The sequence below is a fragment of the Hyperolius riggenbachi genome, chromosome 8 (genome assembly GCF_040937935.1).
Source record: "Hyperolius riggenbachi isolate aHypRig1 chromosome 8, aHypRig1.pri, whole genome shotgun sequence".
Lineage (NCBI taxonomy): Eukaryota > Metazoa > Chordata > Amphibia > Anura > Hyperoliidae > Hyperolius > Hyperolius riggenbachi.
The window spans coordinates 105,882,961-105,895,472 of NC_090653.1; the positions used below are offsets into that span (position 1 = coordinate 105,882,961).

General features: G+C 44.4%; 1 protein-coding gene across 8 annotated transcripts in view; it reads right to left on the bottom strand.

Annotated features, from left to right (window-relative positions):
- Positions 1 to 7,755, bottom strand: part of MAP7D3 (MAP7 domain containing 3) — a 119,397-nt gene extending 111,642 nt beyond the window's left edge. For 6 of the 8 annotated variants that reach the window (XM_068250974.1, XM_068250979.1, XM_068250975.1 and 3 more), the window contains exon 1: positions 7,278 to 7,755. In XM_068250974.1, coding sequence (XP_068107075.1) covers positions 7,278 to 7,374 — 97 coding nt within the window. In that variant the 5' untranslated portion in view covers positions 7,375 to 7,755. The remainder of the gene's footprint in view (positions 1 to 7,277) is intronic. The other 2 variants (XM_068250972.1, XM_068250976.1) reach the window with 2 other exon arrangements.
- Positions 7,756 to 12,512: the final 4,757 nt, after the last annotated feature.

Consider the following 12,512-nt stretch of genomic DNA (forward strand, 5'->3'; position numbering starts at 1 on the left):
ACCACAAGCATTCACAGGTGGGGTAATTAGTGTCAACAGAGCTGATTAACTACCTGTGTGGATTTCTACAAAACATGCAGTGTTGGTGGGTCTTGAGGACAGGGGCCCATATGTAATTCACTTTTTCACCTGAGTTATTTCCTAGGAGATAATTTTAATCTTCTCTTTAAACTAACTTTTCAGAATTTTACAATTGAAAAAGTACCCAAAAGTTGTCGAAAAAGTACAATCAAATGTATTTTTTAGTATTTCCTGGCTTACTGGTGACTTAAAAGGAATTTTGAGACAAGTTGTGAAAATATCACCTAGGAAAAATCTCAGGAGAAAAAGTGAATTGCATATGGGCCAGGGTTGGAGAACACTGCACTACAGGATAAGGATTTGCTTTAAAAAGTGTACCAGAGACTATATAAAAATTTTATACATATCTGGGGCTTCCTCCAGCCCCATGCGCACGGATCAACCCCCACGACGCTGTCCTCAGCCTTTTCTGCAGCTCCAGTACCGGGTCCTGCCAGTCTCCGCAAAAGAAGTGCGCTCTCTACGTATCTTTTCAGCGGCTGCAGGAGAGATACATAGAGAGCACTTCTCTTGCGCAGACTGGACAAAGTTACGGGATCCGTTACCGGCGATACAGAAGGCTGAGGACGGCGGTGTGGGAGCGATCTGTGCGCATGGGGCTGGAGGAAGCCCCAGGTATGTATAAAACTTTTATATCATCTCTGGTTTCCCTTAAGCCTTTCCAACCTAATCTAGTGAAGTTCGAAAGGGACATTCTCTCCTGTAAACTTCAAATGCAAGCTATAGGAAACTCATAAAATACCCGGAAATGCAATGACTGTCACATTTTTGAGATGTCTCAGTCACAGCAATAGAAAGGAAATCAGTCACAGTGCTAGCAGAATGCCAGTTCGCAGCAGTAGGAGGAAGCTCTAGAGACATCAGTCAGCAAACATTAAAACAAAGTCACAGCTATAAAAGCAAGCACAGTCCTAAAAAGAGGAGGAACTCTGTCAATTACTGCAAATTCAACACCCAGAAAGTAAAAAATAGAGGAGATATATACACATATATTTATTTTTTTATGTGCAAGTAAACTGAGTGGAACAGTACACTGTGTGAACACACATTTGAAATGCGATTGTTAAATGGTGACTAATTCCATGCAATAATAATTGCATCTGTAAAACTGAACCGACAGGTTAAGGACACTTATGATTTTTTTTCTTAATATTTGTATCTCCACAAGTGCCAGTACCTGACGAGCACAAAACCACCTCATGTCACATGCGAGAGCGGCTTCCCTCAGATCAAAATCCATGAGATGGACGTCTCGCAACTACCCATACCGAGTGTTACATGCACAGGAGCAGCTGAAAAGACAACAGAAGTGAGAGAGATATGGAGGCTGCCATATTTATTTCCTTTTAAACAATACCAGTTGCCTGGCTATCCAGCTGCCTCTAATACTTTCAGCCATAGAACCTTAACTAGGATGCAGCAATTGGGCGTTTCTGACATTATTGTCAGATCTGACAAGATCAGCTGCATATTTGTTTCTGGTGGGATCCAGACACTACTGTAACCAAATAGATTAGCAGGGCTGCCAGGCAACTGGTATTGTTTAAAAGGAAATAAATATGGCAGCTTCCTTATACTTTTCGCTTCAGTTGTCCATGCAGTCAGTGAATTCATTGTCTAAAGCGGATCAGAGATGAAAAACTAACTATAACAAATAACTTATGATGACTATTGAGCAACTTGAAAAAGGCCCGATTAGGCCGAAACAGAGTCTGTTGTTGCTGTCATGCTTGCACTAATAAAGCACTAACAGAGCTATAATATACTTCGTGTGGTGCTGGTCCTTTGCTGGATTTACTTTTATAACAAATAACTTGTCTATATATCTTATCTAAAGGTTAGATAGTTTACACAGCAAATCCAGCTGCAAACAGCTTTAACAGTTTATGTTTATTTATTCCTGTGATACAATGAGGGCAGCCATATTCTGTTCGTCACATTGTCACAGGCTGAGGGCTGGAGATGCTATCAGCTTGCCTGTATGTAAATTCAGTCCCCTCTCCTCCTCCCCTCTGCCTCTGAAATCAATGGCTAGTAACACCTCCCCCTCCTACTGCCCAGACTGAGCTCCCATAAGCCCTTGCTACTGTCTGAAAATGCCAAGGCACTCTGAAAAGCTGTGGGCGAGGCTGGTTTAGTTTATAGGGAATTACAGTATTAAAACAAAAAAGCTCACCAGATGCTGCCCACCTCAACTTGCAGGTGGAAACTGCGCTTACATTCACTTCCAGTAACACCAAGGCACTTGTCAATAAATACTTCTTTTAATCCAATAAAATTCTCGATAAAATCAACTAAAAGAAAAAGTACATAGCGTAATACTGTTAATATTAGCCTCAAGCGCATACAGAATTGCACTTACGTGTCCCGGGGGAAATTTCAGCATATAACAACTTGCATAGCCAATGCCCATCCGCTTAGATTGCTGGGTGTGGGATCTGTGTCCGCAGAGCTCCGTTCCCAGTCTTCCCGTCAGCCGCAGGATAATTCTCGTTCGTTCGCGTTGCCTACTACCGACTGGCCGGTCCGTCTGCTTCCTGGTTCGCGTAACGACGTCAGACGTTCTCTATGCTGTATGGGCATAGAGAACGTCTGACGTCGTTACGCGAACCAGGAAGCAGACGGACCGGTCGGTAGTAAGCAACGCGAACGAACGAGAATTATCCTGCGGCTGACGGGAAGACTGGGAACGGAGCTCTGCGGACGCAGATCCCACACCCAGCAATCTAAGCGGATGGGCATTGGCTATGCAAGTTGTTATATGCTGAAATTTCTCCGGGACACGTAAGTGCAATTCTGTATGCGCCCTGAGGCTATTACTAACAGTATTACGCTATGTACTTTTCTTTTATTTGATTTTATCGAGAATTTTATTGGATTAAAAGAAGTATTTATCGACAAGTGCCTTGGTGTTACTGGAAGTGAATGTAAGCGCAGTTTCCACCTGCAAGTTGAGGTGGGCAGCATCTGGTGAGCTTTTTGGCATTCACTACGTTTGGATTGACACTGAGGGTGCAGAGTGAGAGTTCCAGGTACGGAGGTGTAATTTTCCACGGGAGTGGTTGCTATCTGGATACTGTCATCTGTGTGTGGAGTCAAGCTATCTATATATTGGACGTTATTACCCTAAGTGCAGTTTACTTTACATTGCAGATGTGGAGAATCTAGTGGTATTAGCGCATTATAACATCGTGGAGGGAATCAGCAGGTTGGAGAGCGCAGCAGCTTTTTGTATTTGATAGTACGGATAATTACTATAACATTAGCAGCAAAGAAAATATTCTCATTTTTATTTTCAGTTATATAGTTTTTTTTTTTTATAACATTGCATTATTCTCTAATATTTGCAGTTTACACACTACTCAGCATTCTAAATGATTTTACAGAGCAGTCTTGTGAACTTTTGAACTGTTCTCTGCAGGAAAAAAAAACACAATACAGTGACTGACACTTGAGATAATAAACTTCAGAAGACAGAGCTCTCAGTCCTGGAGCTCAATGGCTCTTTAGCATAAATAACAAATGGAGTTAATGTTTTATTTCTTAGCTGTACTACACATACAAATCATCTTTTTTTCTCTTCAGTGTCTCTTTAAAAGGAAATTAAATTAGCAGCGGCGACCCCCGCTAAGCGGGCTGGTCACTGCCTGTCGGCAGCTGCTGCACATGCACGTCCCGAGCTGCACACACCCTGAACGCACCCCCATTGTCAGGAGCATTCTGCCGCCCAGCAGGAGCGTGACGAGGAAGCACATTGCCGGTCAGCTTTGCAGTGGTGGCCGCTACTTGCTGGAGGGACTCGGACAGACGTCATGGGCATAGGGTGCTTCCAAAGGCTGCAAGCAGCCCCAGGTAATTTAAACTTATTTTATATTTAGACATTAGATTCCCTTTAAAGAGTCTGAAGCCTTAAAAAAATAAATCCTCTTTTTAATTGACATTTATGTTATGCAATATCTGCAGAGTTAAAACGCCACATTCCTGCGGCAGAACAATGTAATTAACCCCCCCCCCCCCCCCCCCCAATCCTGGGGCAAAATTCCATGCCTTTCCAGGTCATGGCTTTTGCTGCCCAGGGGTAGGCAGAGCTTTGCTCTGTAGCTTTGCCTCCAGTCGCGTTAATCTCCACCTCTCCCCGCCCCTCAGTTAAAAAAAAAAGAGAGGGGCGGGAGGAGGCGGAGATTGATGCGAGTAGAGGCAGAGATATTGCACAAAGCTCTGCCTCTACCAGGAAGGAGTCACGAATTTTGCCCTGGGGATTTGGGGGGATTAATTACATTGTTCTGCCACGGGAATGCAGCGTTTTAGCTTTGCACAGATTGCTTAACATAAATGTCAAGTAAAGAGTATTTTTTTTAAGGCTTTAGACTCTCTTTAAAGTAAACCTGAGATTAGAGGATAGAAGAAATATATACATACATGGGGCCTCCTCCAGTCCCCTTTGGCCTGATTTGTCGCTCGCTACTGTCCTCGCCACCACAGGCCCATTTTCTGCAAGGGGGCAGTATGCACTGGAACCCAGCTGATACAGGGTTCCAGTGAATCTTATTAAACAGACAATGTGTTGAGACACTAATTTTGAAGCATTATTGCACCTGTTTTTTTTATGTACAGCAAAGATGCGTTTTAACTAAAAACTTAGAATATTGCTGTAGAGTAGCTGTTCAATAGAAATCAAAACTAGTCCTTGGTAAGAGTACTTGTAGAGGGTACAGACAGGAACAAAACATTGATTAAGCCCTAGGCAATCTAACTGTGGGTACAACTTAGGCCTGGAACCCACTAGGAGTGTTTTTCTGAGCGCTTTGTGATTTGAAAAGCTCTTGCTAATGTAATGCTGAGTGTGTGATCTTACTGGAGCGATGTGATTTTATAGAAATCCCCCATAGCATTGCATTAGCAAGAGCTTTTAGAAAAGGCTTCTAGTGGGTTTGAGCCCTTAGGGCCCTTTCCACTAAAGCGATTGCTGAATCGCAAATCGCTAGCGATTTTAAAATCGCTAGGGTTTGCTAAATAACAGGAATCGCCGTGCTATGCAGTGCATAGCAAAATTGTAATCGCCGGGAAAAAAAAGGACTTTGCTGAATCACAAACGCTAGCGATTACTAGTGGAAAAGGGCCCTAAGAGTTATGTGCAGGTACTCTGCAGGAGACTAAGGGGATTCTTCCTCTATTACACATTCTTCATGTTCTGCGACCAATGTGCACAACATTCTCAGTGGATTCACAACTGCTCTGTGGGGAGTGCATATGTGAGTATAGTACTACTGTGCAACTTAATTCGTAGTCACAAAATCCAATTTTAACAACATATCAAATTGACTGATTTCGTGAGCAAAGGGGGTGCACACATTTGCATAAACTTGCATCAACACAGAATTATTTGCATCTCACTGATCAACCCTACTAGTGACAACTACACATCAGGCTTTCTTACAGTAGAGTTTTATTATATATAAAAGATTCCTGTGTACACAGATGTACAGTCACAATCAAATATGTACACCTGACTTTAAAAATATGGTGTCTGCTTTATTGCTGCAGCACAACTATTTTTTAATTGGTTTAATTAATTTTCGCGCTCTAAGCACTGCTATTACTGTATGTTAGTTATGATTATTATCTGAGAAATAGAACATTTTACCATATCTTCTATTTTGATTACAGCTTAAATTCATTAGAAGTCGGAGCATTTTTTCCCCCCGACTCCAACCCCAGGTACCCAAAAGTTGCTCCGACCCCACAGCCCTGTTTACAGCGCCAACATATCTGCTGATCTTGGACTACATTGAACTGTTTACAACTGTACATGTCCCGAGGGTTCTTAATCTAGTGCAGATTTCACAGGCACTCTAGTAAATATACTTCCGCCACAGGTTACCAACGCTGGCCCTCTGGTTACAAGGTCTCTGCAGTTGAAGGTGTCCTGAGGGACTCAAGAAGCTGACTGTTCAAAACAAATCAAGATGCCATGAACATAGAAACTGCTATTGTGGACTCCTTTAGTCAATATTCCTATCATATTAATGCAATAACTCGGCAACAAGCATGCAGCCTTTGAATTCTAAAAGGCCTTACCTATACACTGACTGACAGCTGCAATCGACCAATCAAACACTGCTTTTAGGAGTCATCAAACCCTTAGACCTCTTTTACATGGGAAGCTGAAGACTGAATTCCCCGCCTCTCAGTTGCTCTGTGCACTGGCTGGATGCCCTGTTTTTTAGCCACAGGAAAACTCCATTGCATATAAAAGAATGACATGCCCACTATACAAACGATTTCTTTGGATAAGTAAGGAACTTGTAACTGGCTTCAAAAAGTGGATTGCAGCCATTTTGCAGATCGCTCAAAAAAAACCAGCAACAACATTTAAATCGCGGTGCTCATTTTCCACTACCGCAATTTGTTTTTTGCCAAATCTCAATCGCTAGCTGTAGTGATCGCGGTGCATTCCTAACAGCTACACGAACAATCACGGCTAGTGGAAAAGACAGCGTGCCAAATCACAAGCGATTTGCTCGTGATCGTGCTTGTTAGTGGAAATGGGTTCTGATTCATTTTTGCCTGAATCGCAATCGCTAGCCTGTATGATTTTCGGTGCGTTCAAGCTTCAAGCCCTGATGCTAGGTACACACCATACAATTTTCTGATAGATTTACCTGCCAGATTTAACTGGCCACATGTTGGAAAAAAAAAAATCTATCTGGCAGTATGGTGTGTACCCAGCATAACAGCATTACTAACAAAGCAGTGAAGCAATAGGATGGCCATAACGGCCATGCAACTAATGAACAACAATCAGCTGCTGCCCTCATCCAATCCTAGGCTCGCAGTAAAACGGCCCTGTCCAGCTAGCAGCATGCAGACAGACAGATAGATAGAGCAGAAGTTAGCGGTGAGGCGGCGCAGGCACAGCAATCAGTGCTCGCCCTCAGCAACGCCGCTACAAAGTTCTATAAAAGACAGAAAAGTGATGCTGCATCTGGGGCCACGGGCGAGAAGTTGGCCAGCAGACGCACACCCTTCCCCGAAGCCCCCCGGGTCACTGTGCACTGAGCCGCCCCTCCTGTTTCCTCCATGACAGGCCACGTCTCCCCTCACACTCCAATCCACCACAGCGCCTTTTCCCGCCTCACACGCGCCGCTCCCCCCTGCGCCAGCCAGGCCTGCATGCACCGCTCACGTTTCCTTACCCATCTGCTCCCGTAGCCCCTTCAGCTTGCCGCTGCCGTCCGCCATCTTCCACTCCCCCGGTGTTACCGCTCTCTCAGTCCGCCCAGAGCCGCGCATGCGCCGGCGGCAAGGCAATCACGCGCAGCGCCTGTTGCTGCTGCAGTTGCTAGGGAGAACAGTGATTACAGATTAACCTCTTCCCGCCCAAGCGCTGTCAGTTCTGCAGCTTTGCTGCCTTCTGTCACTTCTTGTCGTGTGTCTCTACAGCCAGTGTTCTTTTCCCGTAACCGGCAGGCCACGTGCATCTTTATTGTACAATCATTGGGGTCTCACTCAGCAGGAAAACATTCGTCCTACGTAACTGAAAAGGAAGTAAAGGGAAATAGCTGGATAGAGACTCTATATGAAAGCTAAAGTGGTGATCTTGAGTAGCAAAACTTAGCATCAAATTAGGAAATTTGGCCTCCCGATCTCGGAAGAAACTTGGCCGCCTGCGGCACCATAATAAATTGCGATTCTAGTGTGACATTTGGGCGCCCAGGGCACCCATATCTCCCAACTGTCCCTCTTTCGGAGGGACGGTCCCTCTTTGGGAGCCCTGTCCCTTCGTCTCTCTTTCCTCTTCATTTGTTCCTCTTTCAGGACTTTGTCCCGCTTTCTATGTAAATATATGTATTTCTCTACTTAAATATGTTCCATTGACTAAACTTTTTTCCCAGCCTTGAAATTGAAACATTACTAATTTTAAAATGTGAATATGAAGAAAAATGAGCCAGGATAGAAAGGACCAGTGTGGTTTGAATTATAAAACAACATATTTTTTTTATAAAATCTGTATGGTATGTGTGACAGGGGCATGGTCATGGGTGTGACAGGGGCATGGTCATGGGTGTGACAGGGGCATGGCTTAAAGGATACCACAACTGAAATGTGACATAATGAGATAGACATGTGTATGTACAGTGCCTAGCACACAAATCACTATGCTGTGTTCCTTTTTTTCCTTTCTCTGCCTGAAAGAGTTAAATATCAGGTATGTAAGTGGCTGACTCAGTCCTGACTCAAACAGGAAGTGACTACAGTGTGACCCTCACTGATAAGAAATTCCCGTTTTTTATCTCTTTACTGCTCTCAGAGGCCAATTTCTGCTAGGAAAGTGTTTTATAGTTGGAATTTCTTATCAGTGAGGGTCACACTGTAGTCACTTCCTGTCTGAGTCAGGACTGAGTCAGCCACTTACATACCTGATATTTAACTCTTTCAGGCAGAGAAAGAAAAAAAAGGAACACAGCATAGTTATCTGTGTGCTAGGAACTGTACATACACATGTCTATCTCATTACATCACATTTCAGTTGTGGTATTGTTAATCGCACAAAAGTAAACATACCAGTGCATTAGGGGACATCTCCTATTACCCTCTGTCACAATTTCGCCGCTCCTCGCCGCATTAAAAGTGGTTAAAAACAGTTTTAAAAAGTTTGTTTATAAACAAACAAAATGGCCACCAAAACAGGAAGTAGGTTGATGTACAGTATGTCCACACATAGAAAATACATTCATACACAAGCAGGCTTTTGAATCTCAAGAGATCATTTCTGTGTTTCTTTCCCCCTGCAGCTGTCTTCCACTGAAGTGTCAGGCTGTTTCTTCCTGCAGAGTGCAGACAGCTCTGCCTGTATGTAATTCCTCAGTATGTGAAAGCCCAGCCAGCTCAGAGGAGGATTTATCCAGCTTGTAAAAGATAAGAGAGAAGAGAGAAGCTGCCCTAATCTAAATAATACACAGGCAGTGTGCAGAGAGGGGCCTGGAGGGGGAGATGCATCACAGAACCACAACACTGAAGAACTTGGCAGCCTTGCAGACACAGGCTGACAAGAGAGAGATAAGTTGATGTATTACAGAGATGGTGATAGTAGAACGTGCTGCAGTAAGCCAGAACACATTAGAATAGCTTTTGAAACTTGTAGGATGATAAAAAAACAGGATGCAATTTTTGTTACTGAGTCTCTTTAAGTGTCCCTCTTATCTCAAAAAGTTGGGAGGTTTGAGGGCACCCGATATATAGCAGTGGCTTGCAATATTTGTCGGGTCCCCGAATTTAACACTATGGGTTTCATTCAGCAAACTTAGAGGAACTCCAGTTAAAATAATGTAATAAAAAAGTGCTTCATTTTTACAATAATTATGTATAAATAATTTAGTCAGTGTTTTCCCATTGTAAAATCTTTCCCTGATTTACATTCTGACGTTTACCACATGGTGAAATTTTTACTGCTGGCAGGTGATGTCAGTTGAAGGAGATTTTGCTTGCTTGTTTGGCAGTTGGACCCAGCTGTAAACAGCTGTTATTTCCCACAATGCAATGAGGTTCACAGACAGGAAACTGTCAGGACCATGGTTCTGACATTCCATTGCGGGAGGGGTTTCACCACAATATCAGCCATACAGAGCCCCCTGATGATCTGTTTGTGAAAAGGAAAAGATTTCTCATGGGAAAGGGGGTATCAACCGATCTGAATGAAGTTCAATTCTTGGTCACAGTTTCTCATTAAAGAGGACCTCCTTGCAAAAAAAAAAAAAAAAAAACCCGTTAGCGCTGCTGTATTAAAAAGTGATATTTAACTCCGGAGTCTTGTCCCACAAAGCCACCCCAAAGTTCCGGCATAACTACACTTCCACCACTTGGCCCCGCCTCCCCTCTCTCCTTCAAAAAAAAACGCCCAGCAATTTAATGTAGTAAATAGTTTGGCGGTTTTTCTCAGAGGAGAGGAGAGGCAGGGCCAAGCATCGGAAGTGTAGTGATGCAGGGGCTTCTGTAGACAAGACTCTGGAGGTAAATATAACTTTTCAATACAGCAGCTCTGACGGATTTTTTATTTTTGCATGGAGATCCTCTTTAGTGAAAGGAGCGCGAGCTCAGCACACGCTAGGTTGCGGTAGTGCAGTGTAGCATATGCTGGTAACTTACGCATGCTCCTTGTAACTAACGGCCGCTCCACTTGTCCCATGGGTCCAGTGGCTTTCTAGGTGATCCCCGCATGTTGATTGGCCCAATTGGCTGCCTTTCAAGTGACAGGCAGCCTATTGGGCCAAATAAAGCGGAATCATGTCTCTTAATGCCACTGGACCCCCCGGGGCTCAGGGTGGGATGAATGGAGCGGCCGTTAGCTACCAGTGCACACTACGATGCACTACCAATGGCGTAGCAATAGGAGTTGCAGAGGTAGCGACCGCATCAGGGCCCCATGGGGCCCTTACTCAACCAAAGTATTAGCTGTTTATTGGTCCTGTGGTGGTAATAATCACTTCTATAGATACTTTGAATAGTGGTAATCATTTAACAAACTGCTCCCCATCCCCTTCTTGCACCTCTGATGACCTTGGCAGGTTTTGTTGCACCATATAAGTGTTACCTATAGAGTGCTTGGGGGGCCCAATGTAAAACTCGCACCAGGGTCCATAGCTACGCCCCTCTCATTAAGCTGCGATGCTTTAGCATCTTGATGAATCAAGCCCTATAGCCGCAATTTATAATGGTGCCTATGGCAGTGCCCCAACATTATTGTGGCTTAATAGCAGCTCGGGTCAGTTAAAGTGGAACTGAAGTCTAAGGGCCCGTTTCCACTATCGCGGAAACGGCCGCGAATCCGCAGAGTTTCCCCGCAGGCAAATCGCGCGGGGAAACTCTGCCATAGGGGATAACAGCGCCGCTGGCCAAATCGCTTGCAGTAGCGATTCGGCTGGAACCCCCTACAGAATTCGCGGCGGAGGCAGTGATTCCCATAGCCGTGCATGACACGGCTCATGGGATTCGCCTGCGATCCCGCCCACCCGCTCAGTGCTGGCGTGCGTCTACGAGACGCACGCCACACTAGTGGAAATGAGCCCTAACTGAAAAAAAAGAATTGACTCCTGTTTTTAAGGGATAGTCGTGGGTGGGGTGGTTAACCACTTAAGGACCACAGTCTTTTCGCCCCTTAACCACCTTAGCGGTATGGACGAGCTCAGCTCGTCCATTACCGCCAGAGGGTGCCGCTCAGGCCCTGCTGGGCCGATTTTGATGAAATAAAGAGCAGCACACGCAGCCGGCACTTTGCCAGCCGCGTGTGCTGCCCGATCGCCGCCGCTCTGCGGCGATCCGACGCGAGCAGCGGCGAAAGAGGGTCCCCCCAGCCGCCTGAGCCCTGCGCAGCCAGAACAAATAGTTCCGGCCAGCGCTAAGGGCTGGATCGGAGGCGGCTGACGTCCATGACGTCACTCCGCTCGTCGCCATGGCGACGAAGTAAGCAAAACACTGAAGGCCGCTCATTGCGGCCTTCCGTGTTACTCTTGGCCGCCGGAGGCGATCAGAAGAACGCCTCCGGAGCGCCCTCTAGTGGGCTTTCATGCAGCCAACTTTCAGTTGGCTGCATGAAATAGTTTTTTTTTTATTTAAAAAAAACCCTCCTGCAGCCGCCCTGGCGATCTTAATAGAACGCCAGGGTGGTTAAGGACCAGAGCCTTTTTTCCCATTCAGACCACTGCAGCTTTAACGGTTTATTGCTCGGTCATACAACCTACTATCCAAATGAATTTTACCTCCTTTTCTTGTCACTAATACAGCTCTCTTTTAGTGCTATTTGATTGCTGCTGCGATTTTTAGTTTTTATTATATTTATCAAAAAAGACATGAATTTTGTCAAAAAAATGATTTTTTTTTACTTTCTGTGGTGACATTTTTCAACTAAAGTAAAATTTCTATATACATTTTTGTCCAAATTTATTGTTCTACATGTCTTTGATTAAAAAAAAAAATTCAGTGTATATTTATTGGTTTGGGTAAAAGTTATAGCATTTACAAACTATGGTGCCAACAGTGAATTTTCCCATTTTGAAGCATCTCTGACTTTTCTGAGCACCTGTCAGGTTTCATGAGGTGCTAAAATTCCAGGATAGTATAAATACCCCCCAAATGACCCCATTTTGGAAAGAAGACATCCCAAAGTATTCACTGAGAGGCATGGTGAGTTCATAGAAGATTTTATTTTTTGTCACACGTTAGCAGAAAATGACACTTTGAGACAAAAAAAAAAAAAGTTTCCATTTCTGCTAACTTGTGACAAAAAAAAATGAAATCTGCCACGGACTCACCATGGCCCTCTCTGAATACCTTGAAGTGTCTACTTTTCAAAATGAGGTCATGTGTGGGGTGTGTTTACTGTCCTGGCATTTTGGGGGGTGCTAAATTGTAAGCACCCCTGTAAAGCCTAAAGG